A 22,910-nucleotide genomic window follows, 5' to 3' on the forward strand; every position below is an offset into this window, starting at 1 on the left:
TGCTACTTAGCGAGTGAAGGGTTGAGGACTGACTATTTAAGGTGGGGTTGTGTTATGTAAACAAGCAGTGTGGTATTAAGCAGCAACATATATTCTCATGCATGCTATCTGCTAGTGGCAAAGCTTGTTGTCGAACTCCAAAAAAGGACAGTTTTGGCATAATCTTACCTTCTAGAGCCAACTCCCCACTGTCTTTGTATTTTTAGGTGCTTCTTGAGATTTTTCACCTTTTCCTTCTTCGGTAAATGATTTTGCCTGAAGGAGGAAAAATGGGGCTCTATATAGATTCTATATTACTGACTGTCCCATGACATTTCATATTTCCAAGGGCCGTGGTAAGGTAGTCCGCCTCTAGAATGGAACTTATTGCCCAACACGGTTACCCTTACGAACCGCCCTCAAATTGATTTCCAGGGATGGTCCATTTACTAGGTGTCCATTCTCCATTTAATTAAATGGGGTGGCAGAACTTCCAAACCCCTATGGAAAAAAATATCTAGACACCTCCATAACGTTCATTTCTATATAAAGTAGTGTGCTATCTTTCTGGGTGAAGATCATGTGTTTTGGACAAGTATTGAATGTCATGAAAGAAAAGTATCATCCTTTGTCTTCCTCGCCCAGTGCCAGTGATGTGGTTTCAACGAGATCCACGGAGGGCTGGGGAGCGAGCGTGACGGCGGCAGTTCGGCGCGGAGGCTACTGGAGGTGTTGCGCGGCGTGATTGTTGCGAGGCTGGCTCGGCAGGGGGTGGGGACGTTAGTGGGTTGGGCGACTGGGGCTTCTTCTGATCCCAGCCCTCTTCTCCCTGCCATCTGCCTTTCCCCTTCCCCGGGCTGGTTTTCATGGTGGAGCTGGCCGGTTCTGCCTGCTGCTGGCCGGCATTGCCGGTTGCGGTGGGGGGAGGACTCTCCTGTGGGTTCCCCCGACACTTCTCCTGGTCAGCGTCCCTAGGGGCAGCGTCTAGGCGCCGCACCCTGGGGTTGGGCCTCTGGCGGTGATGGTGTGGAGGTGGTTTGAGGTGGGAGCGAAAGCGTGGACGACGACGTCTGCGGACGTCGTTCCCTTCTTGAAGACGTCCTTTCCTACCTCTTCTCCTACCGTACTGGATGTTGTAGGTGAAAACCTTCCTTGGCGGGCTACCATGTCGGCGCGTTTAGCGTCGTTTCCTCCTTGGAGGCATGGATAGGCATTCCAGTTTCACGATTGATCCTTGCTGTTTGGTGTTGCTCGGCAGGACGTCGTCTTCTTCGGTCCTTGTTAGTTGATATTTGAGTTGTTTAGTTGGGTCGTTCTGACCAAGTTGGATGAGGTAGTGGTGTGAGTTGTGATAGTTGCCCAGTTGTTGTACCAAAGTTGCTAGGACGAGTGGTGCACTCTCCTGAGTTGTATGGTTTTTGGACCCAGTTTCCGCTCAAAAAACTGGGTGGGCATTTGCCTTTTTTTCTTTCATCGTCTAATAGAAATCGCGGCAAAGCTTTTGCCGTCCTTTCGAAAAAAATATTGTGAATTAGTGCCAATGTCCATGACAGAGCCATCTCAAAAAAAAATTGTCCCTAACTAGGACAAGGAACACTGAGAGCTCATGAACCTCCACTGGAAATCTATTTTTAGGGACAAATCCATTAAGAAAACTGTGTCCCTAGAAATGTAACCAGGCCATTTTCAGAGGTGGTTTTATTTAGAGAAACACCTCTGAAAATGCCATTTTCAAGATCAGTGTTATTAAGAGAACCGGCCTTAGAATTTTGATGTTTCTAAGGGCGGTCCTGTTTAGTATATATTCCTCCTTTGATTTGATGCAGTAGCAAAAAATATACAACTGTATACATTGTTGTCTAAATAATATTATTGTCGTCACTACCTACTTTTTAACAGACAGATTGATCGAGTCATGACGAAAGCTTGTCAATATCCGCCTCTAAATTTGGTGCCTAGATGTAGAATGGATTAATTACAATTTCTAATATGTTTTTTTGTAAGGTTAAGCATGTGAAAGTGAGAAATTCCGATAAGGCTTGGTTGCAAAGGGACAAAAGTAGATAGAAAAAAGCAACGAAAGGGACAAAACTATAAAGAAAAAGTAACAATAACCCTACAACGCTAAGCAGGTGAAAGTGAGAAATTTCGACAAGGCTTGGTTTCAATGGGATAAAAGTAGATGGAGGTTGCAAAGGGATAAAAGTAGATAGAAAAAAACAAAAAGGTGGGGTTACAAGCAATTGCTACTTAGCGACTGAAGGGTTGAGGACTGACTATTTAAGGTGGGGTTGTGTTATGTAAACAAGCAGTGTGGTATTAAGCAGCAACATATATTCTCATGCATGCTAGGTGCTAGTTAGGGATGAAAACGGATCGGATACGGACTGATATCACCGATATTACATTTGTTTTCATATTTCTGTCCGGATTCGGATTCGAATACGGATAGTGTCACTTATGTCGGATAGGATACGATTGGATATCGACATCATAAATATGCGATTTGAGTATTCAGATATGGATACGGTATCGGATGTTGGATATCCGGACTCGGATACGGACATATCTCAACCCCTCTAAACGGATTCGGTTTCGAATACGGTCGGAAAATATCTGTACCGTTTTCATCCCTAGTGCTAGTGGCAAAGCTTGTTGTCGACTGTGGCTGAAGGACATGAGGAGATAGTGGGCCTTTTTGTGATTTTGTCGCCCTGGGCCTTCATTTAGAACACATATTGCCACTGCAAATGCTTCTGGGCCGCTTTCTTGGGAATAAAAATCACTCAATTGCGGCCATGAGCGATCTAGACATGACCCAGTGAATCCAGGTTGTTGGTGAGCTTGCAGTAAAAACAGAAAATAATTTGGAGGCAAGAATGAAAGAAATATATTGATGGATTGATGGGTCATCACCTTATTCCGCATAAGTTTATAGTTAGTAGTAGCGTAAGGAATAGAGTCCATCTAATTTGAGGCACGCCACCTCGTCAAGAATGGTCTAATTCCTCAAACGAAACACCCTAGAAGGGTTTGTCTATTCCGTATTGGGGGTGAAAACATTCCCCTTCACACCTGGTTTTTCTCTTTCTTTTCCTTTCTTCTTCCTACTAAAAAGTATGCATAGAAGGGAATAAGCACACATAGAAGGGAAAATTCGGGTGAAAATCTTGTCTCCCACACAGCTCAATTTTAATTACTGTCAATTTATGCTAGAATTTACAGACTTGTACTAGATTTATGGTGATTACTTTGGTGTAGTTTTTTTAGCAGAGTTGGTGTAAATAAAATTCGGATATGAGGAAGGAGTATTTTATCTGATTTTTACAACACCTTTAATCTCATCGTGGAACTCCTCTAAAACACCAGAATTTTTCTTATAATAACATGATTTTTCTTTATGAAAATAGGTTATAGCCGTGTAGGATGGACCTTTTCCTGGGGCATGATATAGCAAAACTATTTAGAATTTCTTACCAACTTAGATAATTTCAATTTTGTATGTAAATAGGGTATAGGGAAAGAGGTGGACATCTTTATTAAATTAAACAAAAAAAAAAGAATCAAGACTAGCGGTCCATGTTCATATCCTGACTAATGTGGTATATATTCTGCGCCGAGGAATGGCCATCATGAATAATGGGAAAAAATCTGCAAAAATCATTGAAGCAAGCACACAACAAATCGAAGTGACAAAGACGTTGGCACATTCTCACCCTGCTCGATCCCTGCTATTTCACAAAATGTCAATCCTATCTTACATGTGTAATTAAGACCTGATTTCAAAAAAAAAAAAAAGACCAAGACCTGAAAAAACATAGCAAAACATTTTAGGAACAAAGTGACGTGTTTTGCACTGCATGCAGCCCCTACGAAAATATAATACAAGAAACTGAAGCCATAATAAACGACCCTAGCCTTTCAGCGCGGCACTCTGTCTCTAGTCTCTTCCCCTGCCGCCACCGTTGTTGCCTCGCCGTCGCCGTCGTCGTCGCCGGCGTGACACAACCCTACTGGATCAGGAGCGAGTCCCGGCACGTCGGGCAAGACGGGTGCGTGGCCAGCCACGGATCGATGCAGTGCACGTGGAAGCCGTGGCGGCACCTCGGGAGCACGCACACCTTGTCGCCGTCGTCAAACTCGCCGAGGCAAATGACACAGTCGTCGGTCGCCGACGCGCCGGGCTTGGCCTCGTACACCACCACGGGTATCCTCCCCAGCTCTCTCTTCTTCTTCTCCCCGGCATCAGTGGTTGGCGGACCACCGGCAGCCGTGGCGGCGACGGTGACGGCGGCGGCAGCAGCAGCATGTGGTGGTGATGGTGGTGCAGGTGCATCCTCGGTGCAGCCGCCGTCGAGCACGAAGCTCAGAAGGATGGGAAAAGATGAAGCAGAGGAACGCGGCAATGAGCCAGCCGGTGTTGATCGTAGTGTCGACGTGAATCTCGCCGACCATCCTCGCCGCGGCCGCTGGCGTGAGGAGCGGCGGTGGCGCGGGCGACGATGCATCGACGGCCACGGTGGGGCTACCGTTGAGCATGCGCATGTCCGGCGATGGAGCGCGCGCTTCTGTCTGTGTGATGGACGGTGGCGGGTGGTCTCGTTAGAACTCGCTCTTTCTGCACCTGAGGTTGCACCAACGGATCATATTTGTGAGGAGGAAGAGGAACAGAGCAGAGGATGTTTCTTTTCTTTTGGGGCTGTCTACCTGGCATCCGCATGTTCTAAGATGTTATCGGAACACGCAGAAACACACGGAAACTAGGCTAGAAAAAAAATCGTGTGTTGGACAGCGATTTACCACACGAATTAAGAACCACAGGATATCAAAACAACGGCGGACAGATGTTCTGTTCCGTTCAAGACTGGAGGCCCGTTCGATAGGAAGTCCAATGATACAAGCCTAAAGCATATGCGGCCTGCTCTCTTTTTTTTTCTTTTAAAAAAACAAAGCAAAAATACTATTAGGCTTGCTTGTATATATTCAGTCCGATTAATATAAAACGTGACATTTCTTTCACAACAACGTTCATGCTTATCGCAAAAAATAAAGAACGTTCATGCTTCACAATTAGTTGAATAAATAACAAAGAGTATTGAAATTTAATAATTAGAAACAATCCTGTGTAGGAAAAACATGTCTAATAAAAAAAAGAAATACACCGCAACCTTAATCAGTATGCATGTCTAATGTGACCCTAATTAGTATAAACAATTACAGTCCTAATCAGTATGGTTCATGCAGCCTTAATCAAATTCATGCTATGTCAGTACGCATGAGTATATATGACCCATGCTTTGTGAATTCTAAGAGAAAACACTGTTACACTTATCAATATCGATGCTTAAACAATAATCAGTATGGATGTTGCAAGCTTCATCGATATGTCTTGTGAACTCTAATTTATATATGGATGGTGTAACCCTAATCACACTGATGGAGAGAAGGCTTCTACTCCCGGTTGGGATCCCCTTTTAATCCCGGTTTCCCAACCGGGAGTAAGAATCCGGGACTAAAGGGTCCCTCAATAACCGGGAGTAAAGCCCCCTCCTCAGTTAAAAAAATAAACGAATTCCTTGAGACCTCGCTTGCGCTGTGTGAGATTCGAACACAAGACATCTCTCATCACACGTAGATTCCTTACCAACTCAACTACACACCACATGTGACATAGTCCTCCCCGCTCCTACTTTTAAATTGACTCGTGAGGGACCTTTAGTCCCGGGTGGGAGACCTTTAGTCCCGGTTCGTAATATCAACCCGGACTAAAAGGTCACCCTTTAGTCCCGGTTGGTGTTACCAACCGGGACTAAAGGTTGGAGGACTTTTAGTCCCGGTTGGTGGCTCCAACCGGGAGTAAAGGTCCACCTTTAGTCCCGGTTGTTGTCTCCAACCGGGACTAAAGATCCCCTGCCACTGTGCCGAGCGCAGTAGCCGTTGGGCAGGGACCTTTAGTACCGGTTGGAGACACCAACCGGGACTAAAGGTCTCTCTAGTCCCGGGCGCAAAAAATGCCGGGACTAGAGCCCATTTTGACCTCGGATGAAAGGTCTGTTCTCTACTAGTGTCAGTATAGATGTCGCACCCTTAATTAATATGCATTGCATGCTATGACCTTAATCAATATAGAACAATTAGTATGAATGATGCGACCTAACCAGTATATTAGCTGCCACCACTAATCATTAGTTATGCATGTCGCAATCGTAATTAGGAATCAGGAACTCCTACATTGCTAAACAAGCTGTCAACTTAGGGGTGAGGCCCAAATTATAAAAAACAACCACGCAACAACAATAAAACAACATAACCAAAACTGCATGTCATGGACGTAATTAGAAAGCAACAAAACCACATACTCCCATATTACAAACATATATAAAAAAAAGAAAAGGTTGCGAATTGAGGGAGGGCTAATTATAAAAATAACCCTACAATATAGCTGGCCATTCGGGCCGCCCGGCCCGGCCCGGTAGGGCACGACACGGTAGAGCATGACGGGCCGTCGGGCCGTGCCGCCCTAGTCCACCGTGCCTCGCCGACGGCCCAGGCACGGCCCGTCGGGCCACTTTCTGTGTCGGGCCGACCCGGAAAGCACGTCCTTTTTAACAGGCCAGACCGCCCCGAGGCCCGCATCAGCAGGGGAAGGGAGAGAGGGTAGGCTAGGCGCTGCGGCCAAGGCGGCCCGGGAGGAGAGCGCGGCGGAGGCCCTGACGGCGAGCAGCCAGAGATCGTGGCGTTGGGGCGGAGCTCGTGGCCGGATCTGGCGTCGGGGCGGAGCTTGGGGCCAGCGCGCTCGTTTCCTCAGCGACTGAAGTGGGACTGCGGGAGGCGATGGCGGCGCTCGACATTGGATCCCACGAGAAGAGAAGGGGATGGAGGGGATTCGGCGAGCCGCGGGGAAGCAGGAGCTCGAGCACGCCGCGCTCGCACCCAAGGCGCGGCCTCGTGGAGGGACGGGAGGAGAGGAGCCCGAGGCAGGTCACGGATGGCCGCCATGGCGTTCTGCAGCTTGTGCGCGAGGAGGAGGGGTGCGGGTGCGCGACGGCGTGGGGGAGAGGAGGGGTGCGGGTGCGGCCATGCGAGACAGAGAGAAGGGGAATGCTGCGCGGGGAGGGGGAGGGGGAGGGGGAGGGGGAGGGGAAGGGAGTTAGGGACTTAGGGTTCGGGGGACGGTGGGCCGGCTAGCTGGGCCGCGGGGAGGGGAAGTGGAGTGAGGAGGGGGAGGGTGGCCGGGCTGCTGCTGGGCCGGCTGACGCAGGCGGGGCCGTGCCGTGCCAGCCCACGGGCCTGAGCAGCGGCCCAGGCACGGCCTGCTCCCTCGGGCCGGGCCAGCCCGGGCCCGCATGTCACCGGGTCGTGCCATGCTCATGTCGGGCTAAAAAAGCGGGCTTCGTGCCGTGCCGTGCCGTCGTGCCTCGGGCTGCATGGCCAACTATACCCTACAACAACAACAAAACAAGATAGCAAAAGAAATAATTAAAAAAACTTAACAATTCTAGAACAAAACATTGTCAAAATACTTGAATCAACAAAAAACACAAAAAGCTACCAATTGGGGGACAAAACATTGTCAAAATACTTGAATCAACACAAAAACACAACAAGCTACCAACTGGTGGACAAAACATTGTCAAAATACTTGTATCAACACAAAATTATAAAAAACAACCTTAAAACAACAACAAAACAACAAAGTCCAAAATGCTTATCGTGTTCATAATCAGGAAGAAACAAAAACACAAATAACTGTATGTATTGCAAACATATAAAAGAAAAGACTACTAATTGAGGGAGGCCAAATTATAAAAAAAAAACAACCCCACAACAACAACAAAATAATATAGCATAAAATGCCTATCGCGGTCGTAATCATAAAGAAACAAAAACACAAACACTTGTATTGAATGAACCCTAAAGCAAAGGTTGGTAATGCTTGTCATGGAGCTTAATCTGCATGACAAGAAACAATACAAGTGTTTGTGTAAAAATACTTGTCAACAAGCTCTCAACTGGGGGCCAAAACATTGTGGTGGAGAACACCAAACAGCCAAATAGGGAGCAAATCATATTTGAAACAAATATATTTATGCAACACTATTTAAATATTAATGAGGACCTAAATACAAATGCATCTCTAATTAACAATTTTGGAAAACAATAAATACAAATTGTCTTTGTAGGTTAACACATGATTTTAGGTTAACCTTTTTTAATCTGTACGGTCCCTATAAACAGATCGGCAGTCAGCAACAAGTCGTACGCACATGTCCAGGAAAACCACCTGCAAGTTTGTCATCTGGGCCCAGTAGAAATCGCTAGTCACGTCACTAGCTTTTTTTAGTTTTTCACACTTGAAAATACTCCCACACGCTCCCGTCTGCCCTCCTCGAGATGTCGCTCCTGCACTCCCCAGTCAGGTCGACAGAGTAGACAACAGAACAAAAAGCGATTCAGATAGCCTTAATGCCACGCACAGTAAACAACCAACGTGCATCTGAATGTGTAGACATTCAGATGTTTTAGCCCCATCTGTCAACTGAATTTTTTCATGCACTTGCACCGACGGATCGTATTTGTGAGCAGGAAGAGGAACAGTGTACACGTAGAGGATCGGATGTTTCTTTTTCTTTTCTTTTTGTTTCTTTTTCATGGGAATCGACTGAAACGCGTTGCAGGCGTCTGTGTGCTTCTGCAGGGTCCATATCTATGTGTGTCACGTCTTGGCTTTGCTTGCATGGCATGCAGCTGCGAAAGTGAACATCGAAACCGTTTCCAGCTGCAGCCTATATCGATCTCTCGTATTAGGAGGAGCTTTGTGCCTTCCGTGTAAGCAACGCAAAGCTAGAGTGGTAAGCAGTCACACCACTGCTACTGCCTAAGCTAGTAGCTACTACTGTCCTTGGTTGTAGTTGCCCATGGACCTGCAAGAAACAAGGCATTGGATCCAACATTCGTGCTACTGAAAGAGAGGGCCAAAACGCCCAACAAAATATTATGTAAGCAATTGCAAACACTTTCCTACTCACTCATACAATTCTTCCTACATCTTTTGATTCCTCTCAATCTTTTGATGCGCGCTTGCAGCAATATTATGCATGCTGTGCTACCATCTATTGCCATCACAGAGTTTAACTGCATGTTTGCCTCTCGCAAGAGTTGGAGAATTTGCAGCTTACTACAAGCTCACATGCATGCAAGTTGTAAGGAATATGACTTATAGTAAGGGCCATTATTAGTGATTTTGGTTCTTAATTGACAACATGATCAAATAGACTAATGTGGTTTGCTAGTGTACAAGGGTTTAGTTCATTTGGATGTAAGGATAGATTGGACTTAGGCAATATAAAGATGAAGTGATCAACACCTCAAGCAAGACTTTAGAATGGCTAAATAATGGTAGGATCTTGTGCCCCACTAAATGGAAGCAAGTTGGTCCAAATATTTGGGCTAATAATATCATTTCTAAATGGCTAAATAACATGCATGGAGGGAGATGCAAACCAAACCCAAATAAAACCATAAATTGAGTGCAAACTCCAAAGCGGACATAATCTTACCTTCTAGAGCCAACTCCCAATGAAAATCAAGGGCAAAACGTCCCCACTCTCTCTTTGATATATTTTTAGGTGCTTCTTGAGATTTTCGCCTTTTCCTTCTTCGAGTAAATGATTTTTTTCGAAGGAGGAAGAATGGGGCTCTATATAGAGTCTATATTACTAATTGCCCTAAGACATCTCCTATTTCCAAGGGCCGTGGTAAGGCAGTCCGCCTCTAGAACAGAGGTTACTGCCTGACATGGTTAGCCTTACGAACCTCCGTAAAAAATATTTCTAGGGATGGATCGTTTACTAGGCATCAATTCTCCATTTAAAGGGGGTGGCTGTCACTTCCAAACCGCTTTGAAAAAAATCTAGATGCCTCCATGAAATGAAATTCATTTTTATATGCAGTAGTATGCTATCTTTCTAGGTGAAGATCATGTAATTTGGAGTAGTATTGAATGTCGTGGCAGAAAAGTAGCTTATATTCTGAATTACTACCAATGAGCCATCTAAAAAAAATTGTCACCGCTACACAAATATTGTTTACAGCCGGCACCAATTTTCTTACATCGACGAATCACATAAGAAATTGCCCCCTGACTAGGACAAGGAGCATTGTAGCTCATGAACCTCCCCTGGAAATCCATTTTTAGGGATGGTTCCATTAAGAAAACTGCCCATGTGTCGTTTTATTAAGAGAAACGCATCTAGAAATGCCATTTCCAGGGTCAGTCTTATTAAGAGAACAACCCTTAGAAATTGGATGCTGTTTCTAATGGCGGTCCTCTTCAATATATAATCCTCCTTTGATTTGATGTATTAGCAAAAATATACAACTCTACACATTGTTGTCATCTCAATGATAGAGTTGTCGTCACTATCCAATTTTTAACAGATTGATCAAGAGTCATGGCGATAGATTGTCACTACCGGTAAGTGAGAAATTCAAAAAGGCTTGGTTGCAAAGGGACAAAAGTAGATAGAAAAAAAAACCAAAGGGACAAGACCAGATAGAGATACTAACAATAACCGCCTCTAAATTGGGTGCCTAGATATTGAATGAATATAGTATGATATCTAATATGTTTTCTGCAATGTTAAGCACGTGAAAATGAGAAATTTCGACAAAGCTTGGTTGCAAAGGGGTAAAAGTAGATAGAAAAAAGCAAAAAGATGGTGGTCTACCCGAGAGGGCATATGGGCCCTAGTGGACTAGAGTGCGGTGGCTTGTTACCACTACACAACTTGGAATGGGCAGGCCACCAGACCCAAATGTTAAGCACGTGAAAATGAGAAATTTCGACAAAGCTCGGTTGCAAAGGGATAAAAGTAGATAGAAAAAAGCAAAAAGATGATAGTCTACCAGAGAGGGCATATGGGCCCTAGTGGACTAGAGTGCGGTGGCTTGCTACCACTACATAACTTGGAATGGGCAGGCCACCAGACCCAAGCCTATCCACCACAATCGGCATCCACAGCACCTTAATACCTCGCATGGGTTACAACTAGGGATGAAAACGGTACGGATATTTTCCGACCGTATTCGAAACCGAATCTGTTTAGAGGGGTTGAGATCTGTCCGTATCCGAGTCCGGATATCCAACATCCGATACCGTATCCGTATCCGAATACTTAAATTGCATATTTATGATATTGATATCCAATCGTATCCTATCCAACATAGTTGACACTATCCGTATTCGAATCCGAATCTGGACATAAATATGAAAACAAATGTAATATCGGTGATATCCGTCCGTATCCGATCCGTTTTCATCCCTGGTTACAACCAATCGCTACTTGCTCAGTGAGCGAGGGGTTGAGGATTGACTATTTAAGGTGGGGTTGTGCTCTATTAACAAGCAGTGTGGTACTATAAGCACCAACTATATATGTCCATGCAGCCCGCAGTCTGACGGCACGGCCTGAAGCACGGTTTTTTGGCCTGGCTCAAGCACGGCACGACCCGGTATTGTGTGGGCCCGGGCCGGCATGGCCCGATGCACAGGGCCGTGCCTGGGCCGCACCTAGGCACGCGGCTAGCACGGCACGACCTGCAAAATAGATTCGGCCTGGTGACAACCTGATGTTTTTTTCCTAAGGCAGGCTTTCTACTTCCTAACAAGCCAACATGATCGGTTCTAAGGCCCAATGCCATATGACCCAATACATATACAGCTTCCTCATACAGCAGCCACAAATTGATGCCTCGCTTGTGCGTTGACGCCGCTTCGCCTCTCCTTCTCGAGTCGCGACTCTGCAGCTTCCTACCTCGCCTCCTCCGTCGCACCATCGACCACCGTCCCGCCACCTCTACCTCGCCTCGTCGGCCGCAAGCTCCTCCCCGAGGTCCGCGCGACGCCCTATTGCTCGCCGCCATGGCGCCATCTCCAGCAGTCTGCCCTCCCCGCTCGTCTCCTTCCCTCCTTCCCTTCTCCCCGTGAATCTCCGACAAGGGCGACGCCGCAGCCCCGCCGTTGGAGCGCGCTGCGCGCGGATCTGATGCCCACCGCCACCGACGCGGCCTCGACCTCGAGCGCCACTATCCTCTCTTCCCCTGCTCAATCGGGCCTCGGGCTAGCCTGGACTCCTTGACAGGCCGTGCTTTTCGGGCCAGCTCGGCCCGAAAATCGGCGTAGCAGGTCGTGTCTGGGCCGCTGGACAGGCACAAGGCCTGCTTGGGCACGGCCCGGGAGGCACGACGTGCTGCCCGACCCCCACCGGGCCATGCTTTCACTGGGCCCGGGCCGTGTCGTGCCAGGCCGGCCGATGGACATCTATAGCACCAACATACACTGCGGTGCATGCCAGCTGCCTCTTGGCAAAGCTTGTTGCCGAATGAGCTAGCTGTGAACTGTGGGTGAAGGTGAGGAGAGAGTGAGCCTTTTCTGTAAATGCTTTTGGGCCGCCTTGGGCCTTCGTTTGGAACGCATATTGCCATAGCAAATGCTTTTGGGCCGCTTTCTCAGAAAAAAAGTCGCTACGGCCATGAGCGGTGTAGACATGACCTAGTGAATCCAGGTTGTTCATGAGCTTGCAATAAAAACAGAAAATAATTTGGGGGCAAGAATGAAAGACAATGATGGATAAGGCTATATGCTCCAAATTAAAGGCTCAAGGGTTTGTCTATTCTGTATTTGGGTGAAAACATTCCCCTTCACACCTGATTTTTTTCTTCTTTCTTTTCCTTTTATTCTTCCTATACTAAATAGTATGTATAGAAGGGAATAAGCGTGCATAGAAGGGAAGATTCGGGTGAAAGTCTTATCTCCCATAGCTCAATTTTAATTACATTCAATTTATGCTAGAATTTATGATCAACTTGTACTAGAGTTATTTTGATTATTTTCATATAGTTTTTTAGCAGAGTTGGTGTAAATAAAATTCGGACATGAGAAAGGAATACCTTATCCGATTTGTACTACATATATGAAACTCCATAAAGCTCCTAGGATCCGCGCGTTGAGAGCGCTCTGGTTACTGTTCACCAATCGTGTGCAGCCACCTGGCCTCGTGCGTGTGTAGTCCTCGATTTGGTCTCGCGTCGTTTAATTGGCCCGGCCCTCCTGCTGACCCTCGCTCTCTCCGTCCGTCAAAATAAAAAAGAAATCTCTTCCTTATCTTCGGACACGGCACCGCTGCCCCACGGAGTCGCACGCCGTTCCTCGGCAGCGCCGCTGGGATCGGCAGCGGGTTCTCCTCGGCTCCTTCGCCCGCCTCCTCGGCGCCGCCGTCGTCGTCATTGCCGGGGGCTCTCCTCGGCTCCTTCGTATGTGTTCTTCGCCGCGCTTCTGAGGTGCTCCACTTAGCTTTACTCGCTGTTCCTCCTGCGCGTCCTATCTGCTCCTTCGCCCATCTCCTCCGCGCCGCCGTCGCCATTGCCAGGGTCTTCTCTGTTATCCTTCTCCTATGTCTGTGTTTCGTTCATACGATGATCTTCGCTGTTGTTCGCTGCTGCTGGTCCTTCAAGCAAGATACAAGCGCCCTCTCTTTCTCCTCCATCTGATTGTTGTGTGTGGCGCGCGGGTGCAGGGGCCCCTAGTGCTCTGGTGCAGTAAGCCGTACACATATTCTCTTCCTCCATTGTCACTCTTGCCACAGTACTTCTAATTACATCTGGTAATTTGATCTGTAATTTTATCCATGCTCATCCTAACTGCTATTTGATTTGGATCCCTCTCTGGAAGGGAATGAAAAAAAAGGTCAAACTAGCTAATCATACGATCAGTTTTTTCCATTGCCTTTTTCCTCTGGAATTCAGGATACTTGGTTAGCTAGCACTTCAGTATATGATATTGCCGTATTTATTTTGCCTGCAGAAATATTGTTCATTTATATCCTATATAAGGTGTTATCTTCACAGGAATTCACTTTCAGAAAAGAAATTTGGTTTATTTATATAGCTCCAGCGTTTTTAAGAATAAATAATTCATGTTAATATATATTCTGAGTTCAGACTGTAAAAGATCGCCTAATCATCATTTGCCTTGCACAGGTTAGGGATGACATGGGAGATAACTGAAATATATTATGTCCAGCTAACTAGATATGGCCTGCAAAAGATCGCCTAACCATCGTTGCTTTTTACAGGTTAGGGATGACATGGGTGATAACTGAAACATATTATGTCCAAATCGATGTTCCATCGAACAAACTTGGACCGGCCTTCCATAGGTTAAGGACGAGATGGGGGACTGTTATATTCTTAGGTGCTTTATATTACAATTTGTGAACGTCATCTGCATCAAACAATGCTGTTGCTGCTGATCATGTACATCCTAGAGGTAATTTCAGTTCCCCACTGATTTTCTTTTGGAAAAAAAAAGATTCAGTGCGTTTTTGGTGTTCTGATATTTAATATTTCAGTTTAGAGTGAAGAGCTTTTAAATCAGATTGTCTTTTGCGTTGAAGTATATTTATTTTAGACTAACCAATTTTTGGTTTGCTTTTATTTGGCCAGATTAAGCTTGTGCTTTCGCGACTAAAGATACGCTTATGACATTCCCATGCCTTTTCCTGTCTAAATTATCCTCTGGCTATATCTATCAAAATCTCTTTTGGTTGACAAAGGGGTTCAACTATGACAGCAGGTACCTATAACTGTTTCCCTATTGTTACTTGAGCTTTATTTTTTTTACCGTGATAGCTATATTGTAGTTCCGAGATAAGACTACTCTGTAGACAGTTTTCAAATTATTTCAGGGTGAGGCTACTTACTATTTACAGATAGCCAGACATAGAAAAGGAGGGTCGGAGAAGCAGCGCAAGCTCACTCTGGTTATAAATAGTTGGAACTTATGATACATCTCCTACCATAAACAAATCTTGACGAATATGAGACCCATGGGAAGGCCTCTGTTTTAACCCACAGTAGTAAACCGCTCATATGTTAATACTTATTTTCATGTTGAGTGTTTCGAGGAGCTTCCTCTTGGATTGTGGCCAGGAGTTTTTGTTATGTGCATGAAGGTTTTACAGAGTTGCCAGTCCAAATGTCTAATCAAATTTGTCTAACTTATTTTAGTTTTATACCAATTAAACTATTAAGATCCATTTGTAGTGGCTAAAAGATTACTCATTTGGTCAGTGCTTCACATAACAATTGAGTGAAGATATATTCTTGATAATTTATGGCTCATAATAGTTTAATCTGTTAACTCTCCGTGTTCACATGGTTTCATGCTAATCTTTATGGGGATGATGTCATTAACGCACGTGCTTTTCTCAATGTGTGGCATGTATGGTTTGTTGATATCATGTGCTATTGTGTTCCTGCAAGTAGATGTTTCTTCGATATACTGTGTGCTTGGTCACAACAGGAAGCTGCTGCAGAATCGGACTTGGGTCAGGTACATCCCACTGTGAGACTGATGGTCTATCATCCGATCCCACACATTCCCTACGACTGCCTACTAATAATCATATATGAATACCTCACGCGTATGGTCTCTTCCTGTGCCTGCGTCAAATCAAAGTAAATAAAAAAAAGGAGAAAAACCGCTCTCCTACCACGGCATCGCGCCTCGCCGCCTCCGTCCGCGCTTCTTCCTCTTCCTCTTCCTCTTCCTCAATCATGTGATTCTAAAATGTGAGTTTACACTACTGTTGTTTATTCCTCTTGCTATTATCACTTCTGATAAAATATGCGTCGAGCATCTTTGGCTGATGTGCCGGGATGTTCCCTATATGGCGATTTCTTTTATGTTTGTGCTTACCGGACACTAGAGTGATGACTTCGATCAAAACTTGCATGCCTACAATATAAGCCGTCCTGTATTTGAATTGCACTGCACTAAATGCTGGGAATCTATTTTTCTTTTTTCTTCTTGGCCCGTGGGAGGGGGGAATGTTAAAGGAAAGTTGTTCACCTGATGAATCTTTTCTACATTATATCTTTTTGAGCTAATCGTTTTGTTAAGCCTCTTCTCCCATAAAAAGGTAAACACACGTCTTGCAGTGGTATTCTTTCATAAAAATCGTGTAGCAGAGAGATCAGTAGTGTTGCGGTTCTGTTTCTGCTCTAAAAGTTAATTGTAATGTTGAAGCCTTACAATACTGAGTTGCTAAATGCAAGCCATGACGCATCGAGCACACACCACTCAGAATAGCAATGACTGCTTCCTTGCCTGGGAGCTGTCAGCTGTGAGCTTCTTACTGCAAGTGGAGATCCAACATCCAACAGGTCAGTGGCACATTTGTTATTATCATTACATGGACAAGGTGTTCAGAAAACCTCAGAATGATGTTATTGATCAGGCCAAAAAGCAGTTGTTCAAAGAAAATGAACTTGCCCAAAGTTTCAAACCTATAGTACAGTCAAATACTATGAAATAATGTGCTTTAGGCGACCTTTATATTCATGGTGCTAGCATAATTTGCATATAAAATTAACACTAAATTATATTCATGCTCGACAGTCTTTTTGGTTAGTGATATCATGATTTTATTATGATAAAAAATACCATATATTCCTGATGGCTTTAAACTCTTTTGCAAACCTCTGTTTTATCAGTTTTATGTATGAAACCTGGAGTAGAACCACTCTACATTATGTCCAGAAAGCTACCAGATCCTGTCATACTTCAGATAACTTCATCTACAATCTGTCATTTTCCTCTACAACATGACTCTTTTGACTTCTATATATTTTTAGTGGGGACTAACTATTTACTTGCTTATAATACAATAATAGCTGGAGCACCAAATCTGGAAGAGGTCAGTTCACTTTTTTTTTATGATCCCTTGTGAATATTGAAACCACCTCTTCACAATTTTGAAACATGTGAATCTTCAAAGCTTGAGACCACCTCTTTTTTGTTGCATAAAAGCTAAGGTAATTTCCAATGTTCAAATGGAACTACACTCCATCTGTTCTGACAAACCCCAATCTGTATAATGTTTATTCATTTGATATATGTTCTCTATTTTTATTTCAGGTTACAGGTGAAAGGGAAAGTTAGGCAATTTGGCTTGCGAAAGTGAATCGGTGCTTATGTCACGATGTATGACCCTTAGCGGGTTCGGCCAGAACTGTTTTTTATTTTTAAATCGTGTGTCCTGTGTCCATGTATTTTTAAAATAATCAATACATAGTTGGGCAAATTTGGATTTTTTTTTTGCAAAGAACGTTATATGCTCCCTTTATGAATTCAGTCAGTATTTGCATATGTATACTTTTCTAAGTTCCTTTGTATCCCATGTGTATTCGCTTCATCATCATAGCTAAACATTATATATAATACGGAAAGATCTAAATGGATCACCAAAACAATACATATACCACATTGAAAGGGAAATACCACGTCAACATACTCCGGAAAGGCAAGCCACGCTATCCTCACGCATCGACGATGCTCGAATACAAGTCACAACTCACAAAGATCAAAGTGATGTAACCTTAGCAAGAGCGGTATCACAGGTTCACAGCAAGAAAAACAGAGATGTGCACATCACCTGCGTGCGCAGCGAAGCGCGCAACCCGGCCTAGTCTTTAATCTGAACGTGGAACTCCTCTAAAACACCTGAATTTTTCTTCTAATGACGTGCTCATGAAAATCGGGTGTAGGACGGACCTTTTCCCGGGGAGTGATATAGCAAAACTATTTTGAATTTCTTACTAAGATAATTTCAATCTGTAACTAGGGTCTAGGGAAAGAGGTGGACATTTTTATGAAATTAAACAAAAAAGAATCAAGACTACTTGTCAATGCTCATCCTGAGAAGAGAAGGGATATCAATTAAGACCTTGTTTGGACGTAGTTAGATTTGCATCGACCCACATGTGTTAGGATGGATTGGAGTGGAACTTAAACTAAATTCTACCTCAATCCACTACAACACATGTGGATTGAAGTGAATCTGATAACATCTAAACAAGGCCTAATGTCGAATTCTGCGCCGAGGAATGGCCATCATAGGTAAGGGGAGAAATCTTCAAAAATCAAGGAAACAAACAGATAACAAATCGAAGTGACAAAGACGTAACTAGATTGCACCCACCAGCTCCTTGCCGTTTCACAAAAAATGTCAATCCTGTATCTTACATGTGCAATAAGACCTAAAAAAACATAGCAAAACATTTTAGGAAGGAAAAAGTCCAAACTACTCCTTCCAAATTTGGCATATGTCCGGGTAACCCCAAAGCTAACATTTGATTCAATTTACACTCTCCAACTATTTTAGTTGGTCTAGTTTACCCCTTAATAGGATGATTTGTTATTTTTGTTTCTCCATGTATAAGTTGAGTTTTAATATAAAACAATATGTGAGGTGATAGATGACATCATAAGTTATGTTAGAAAAATATATCTTAATTTTTCACCACAATTTTGATAGCTTAGGAAATTTAGTAATAAATTAACGCTAGAGATACAATGTCATAGAAAATATAATGATGAAAAATTCATAATGTGTCTTTCCAACACAAAATATGATATCCTCTATCAACTCACAAAATTTGAAATTAAAACACAATTTGCACATAGAGAAACAAAAATGAAAAATCTTTTTAAGGTGTAAATTGGACCAATTGAAATAGTTGGAGGAGGTAAATTGGACTAAAATGTTAGCTTAGGGATTATCTAGACATAGACCAAATTTGAGAGGAGTAATTTGGATTTTTTTCCACTGTAGCCCCTACGAAAAAACAAGAAACTGCAAACCATAGACGACCCTTTGCGCTTGGCACTATGTCTCTTCCCCTGCCACCGTTGTTGCCTCGCCGTCGCCGTCGCCGTCGCCGTCGCCGTCGCTGGCGTGCCGACCCTGCTGGATCAGGAGCGAGTTTCTGCACGTCGGGCAAGACGGGTGCGTGGCCAGCCACTGATCGATGCACTGCACGTGGAAGCCGTGGTGGCACCTCGGGAGCACGCGCACCCTCTCGCCGTCGTCGAACTCGCCGAGGCAACTCGCACAGTCGGTCGCCGACGCGCCCGGCTTGGCCTCGTACACCACCACGGGTATCCTCCTCAGCTCCCTCTTCTTCAGCCCGGTACCAGTGGCTGGACCACCGGCAGCCGTAGCGGTGGCGGCGGCAGGTGCAGGTGGTGCCACGGTGAGGGCGGTGCGGCCGAAGTCGAGCACGAGGCAGTAATGAATGAGGGAGTTCAGGCCGAGCGCGCAGACGAGGACGCAGAGCAGCGCGGCGAGGATGATGACCATGTCGGTGTCGAAGCCAGCGTCGCTCCCAGCTGCTCCGGCCGCTGGCTGCAGCTGGGCCTCGCCGACCATCCCCGCCGCCGCCGCTGGCGTGACGAGCAGCGGCGGCGCCGATAATGCGGCGCCGACGGTGGGGCGGCTGTCGTTGAGCACGCGCATGGCGATGATATCGCGCGCGCCTCGGTGTGATGCACGGTGGTGTGTCTCGCTAGGAGTCCCTCTGCACCTGAGGTTTTGCACGGATCATACTGAAACACGTTACGTTGCAGGCGTCTGTCTGCTATTGCAGCAGGGGTCATCTATGCGTGTCACGTCGTTTTGCCTTGCATCGCATGCAGCCGCGAAAGTGACATCGAAAGCGTCTGTAGTTGCATCTCTCTCGCGCGCGCGCATTGGTGTTGGTTCCACGGACTAAATTTTAGTCCCTGTCACATCGAATGTTTGACACTAATTTAAAGTATTAAATATAGACTAATTACAAAACTAACTGCACAGATTGAGACTAATTTGCGAGACGAATATATTAAGCCTAATTAGGTCATGATTTAACAATGTGGTGCTACAGTAATATATGCTAATGATGGATTAATTAGGCTTAATAGATTTATTTCGTAAATTAGTCTCCATCTGTGTAATTAGTTTTATAATTAACTCATATTTAGTCTACCTAATTAGTATCTAAACGTCCTAAACTTTAGTGTGTGTGCCTTCCGTGTAAGCAACGTACGCTAAGGAAGCGTGGTCGGCAGTCACACCACTGGCTACTGTCGTTGTTTGCACTACTTGCCCAACAAAAGGCTATTGGATCGATCGTTCGTGCTACTGAAAGAGAGGGCACCTCTTCCCCAAAACACCCAACAAAACACGGAAGCAGTTGCAAACACTTTCTTAGCTACTCATACAATTCCTCCATCGTTCTCTCTTAATCTTTTGATACACTTCCAACAATCTATATGTCTTATAAAGCTAATCCCCACTACAAGTATCTCAACATGCAAGATATCCACATCATCCTCTACTAACTATCCACATCATCTCTCACTAATTACCATGTCATTCCACTAATTTCTAACCTTTTAATTGCAAGCTATGCACATGCATCATCTCCACTCAATTTCATTCCAAATTCTTTGCAATTCTAGCGGCAACGAGAGGGCATCTTCTAGATATTATATATATGCAGGTATTGATGGCTAGATATGGGCTAGGCCTAACAGATGACACACCACGACCTGATTCAGCATGGCTTGATGGCTAGTGCTGCGCTTAATTGGGCTGCAACCTCGGCCCATAGTGCCGGCACGAGCATAGCCCATTTTATTTTGCATACCATTCCATCAAATAGAAGCCCTAGATATATAAGAATCACTCTCTATCCTAGTCATCTATCTTTCTTTGTTTCTTCCCCTTTCCATTCCCTCAGCCGCCACCATCCAGGAAACATGCAGCTCGCATGGCGGCCAGCTCGCGCGACAACCAGCGTCGGAGGCTAGCTCACGTAGCGGCCCTAGCAGTGGACCGGTGGCCTAGCTAGCTCGCTTAGAGGTGGCGACGCGGCATTCCCGTTAGCTTCGTCGAAGGTGGCGGCTGACCTTTATTTCAATCTCCTCTCTTCATCCATTCTCTGATTTGTGATTTGTGATTGTATCTGATTGATTTGTGACATGTACATGAATTTCATGATGGATCTGTGAATATGTAAAAGATTTTGTAGCCTTATGTTTTTATTGATTCATTCTGACATGTTTTGATTTAACGGGTCAGCACGATCCATTGGGCTTAATGGGCCTACACAACATGCTTAATTGTACCTAATGCCGTGCTACGGCCCCGTGTTGAGTTTGTCGGGCGGCATGACACGTGCATGGCTCATTAAGTCATCCATGCCTATGGGGCTCAGGTCTAAATGGGCTCGGGCCGTGTTGCCCATTTGGCCATATATATGTAGGCATGCATGATGCGCTGCCTTCTATTCCCTCACAGTTTAACATCATGTTTGCCTCTTGTGCATAATAGTATTTCTGTCCAACGCACAAGAGTTTTGCAACCTAGTTCCAATCCTACACTAGCATGATAATTCTACTAATGTAAAGACATGAATATAATTGCACAAATGTAAATGCTTAACATAAAGAGAGGGATAGGCATGGCGATATTTTTCCAAGGTATAGGAGAGTTAGCACTCCTCACTGGTCCTCGTTGGAGCACCCATGCAAGGGCATAGCTCCACCGTGATCCATGCAAGGACCAAGTGCTCTCTACACACTGATTCTTTGTCACTTTGGCACAGTGAATCACCCACAATCAACCGCTCACAACATCACTTGGGCCTCCCACAATCACCTTCCAATCACTTGACCCAAGAGTAACAAGCACAAACTCTCACTTGACCACAGGAGGAGCATGGATCACCCACAATCTTGGTGATCTTGTTGTCTAGATGATGTCGATCACCAAGAGTAACAAGCACAAATTCTCACTTGACCAAGCCTAATGAGAAGAGTGGATGCACACTTGCTACTCTCCAAGCATTAATGGAGTCCTTATTCTTGAATTAGCAAATCCAAATCACTCCAATAGGCCAAGCCTCTCTCTTGGACACACAAGGGTGTAGGTGAAACTTCATAATGCCAAGAGAGCCTCAATGCACGAGATGGAGGGGTATTTATAGCCCCAAGGCAAGGAACTATCCCTTGCCCCTCCACTCATAAAAAATGTGAGTACCGGACTTGTCTGGTGCATTCATGGTCTTGGCACTGGACATGTCTGGTAGTCCGACATGTCCGGTGCACCTGTTCGGTGCACACCAGATAGCACCAATGGGTGCTGACGCCAAGTCCCATTTGCAACCCTCTCTAGTACAATGGTGTTGTGTGCTGGTCCGGTGCACCATTGGACACGTCAAGTGAGTGCAACTGCACTATGCCCGACCATACCCATTCCTAGAGCAGGCTGTTCGGTGCACCATGTCCTATGAACACCAAACACCAATGTGCTAGTGCCGATTTTTCCTGCCTAAAACATTTTTGAAGATGCTCAAAGCTGTACCGAACACCAAAAATGGACTGGTTTGACAGGTTGGCATCACCAAATAAATGTAGAAAAACCCAACGATCTGTTTAAATGCATAGTAATACGTTTGAAGCAAATCTTTAAAAGAACTTATTAATCAGAGCATTGTGACAACCGCAATCATTTTTACCACAACACTAAGAACCACCTAGTCCACACCCCATACAAGAACATAAAAAATTGTAGCATATAGGAAACTAAGCTTAGACTCTACAAGGTAGCCTACTACTGAACAAAATAGACCATGTCCAATGAATAATGATCGACCGAAGGTCATTCCTACCATGCCTCACGATCAAGCACAACGTCCAAGCAACCATCCACATGAGCATCCCTAGGGGGCAGGACCTCTAGCATGCTGGACTCCCCTTTACTTGCTCTAGTCATGCTTCTCGTTACTGCTGAAGCCGATAAGGCAGGGCTGCTTGCAGTTGATGCACGTGGGGAACTCCTTCTTGCTTACCATGCAGTAGCTCCAGCACCATCTACAGCCACCAAGCACCAGCACCAAGATTTCATCCGAGGAAATGTCTAATGACACACATGAGCTAGATGACGACAATTCGTTGTCATTGCCACGGTCAACCTCTATCCTCCCTGTGGGTAGTGCAAGGCGTAGTTGTAGGTCCATCTGTGTGCTCCTCGCACTTTTGCCAC

General features: G+C 45.1%; 2 protein-coding genes and 1 long non-coding RNA gene across 3 annotated transcripts; 1 reads left to right on the top strand and 2 right to left on the bottom strand.

The window, feature by feature from the left end:
- Positions 1-3,989: 3,989 nt before the first annotated feature.
- LOC136506985 (RING-H2 finger protein ATL74-like) lies at positions 3,990-4,487 on the bottom strand. The gene has a single exon (XM_066501852.1). The coding sequence runs from the start codon at positions 4,485-4,487 to the stop codon at positions 3,990-3,992; it is 498 nt and encodes a 165-aa protein (XP_066357949.1).
- Positions 4,488-13,056: 8,569 nt separating this feature from the next.
- Positions 13,057-17,506, top strand: LOC136508778 (uncharacterized). The gene is made up of 3 exons (XR_010772117.1): positions 13,057-13,320; positions 14,115-14,308; positions 14,485-17,506. It is a non-coding gene; the product is annotated as an uncharacterized lncRNA (long non-coding RNA).
- Positions 17,507-18,425: 919 nt separating this feature from the next.
- Positions 18,426-19,411, bottom strand: LOC136508776 (RING-H2 finger protein ATL74-like). The gene has a single exon (XM_066503555.1). It carries the CDS (start codon positions 19,338-19,340, stop codon positions 18,711-18,713), a length of 630 nt encoding a protein of 209 aa, XP_066359652.1. The 5' UTR covers positions 19,341-19,411; the 3' UTR covers positions 18,426-18,710.
- Positions 19,412-22,910: the final 3,499 nt, after the last annotated feature.

The sequence above is a fragment of the Miscanthus floridulus genome, chromosome 15, assembly GCF_019320115.1.
Source record: "Miscanthus floridulus cultivar M001 chromosome 15, ASM1932011v1, whole genome shotgun sequence".
In the NCBI taxonomy this organism is placed as follows: domain Eukaryota; kingdom Viridiplantae; phylum Streptophyta; class Magnoliopsida; order Poales; family Poaceae; genus Miscanthus; species Miscanthus floridulus.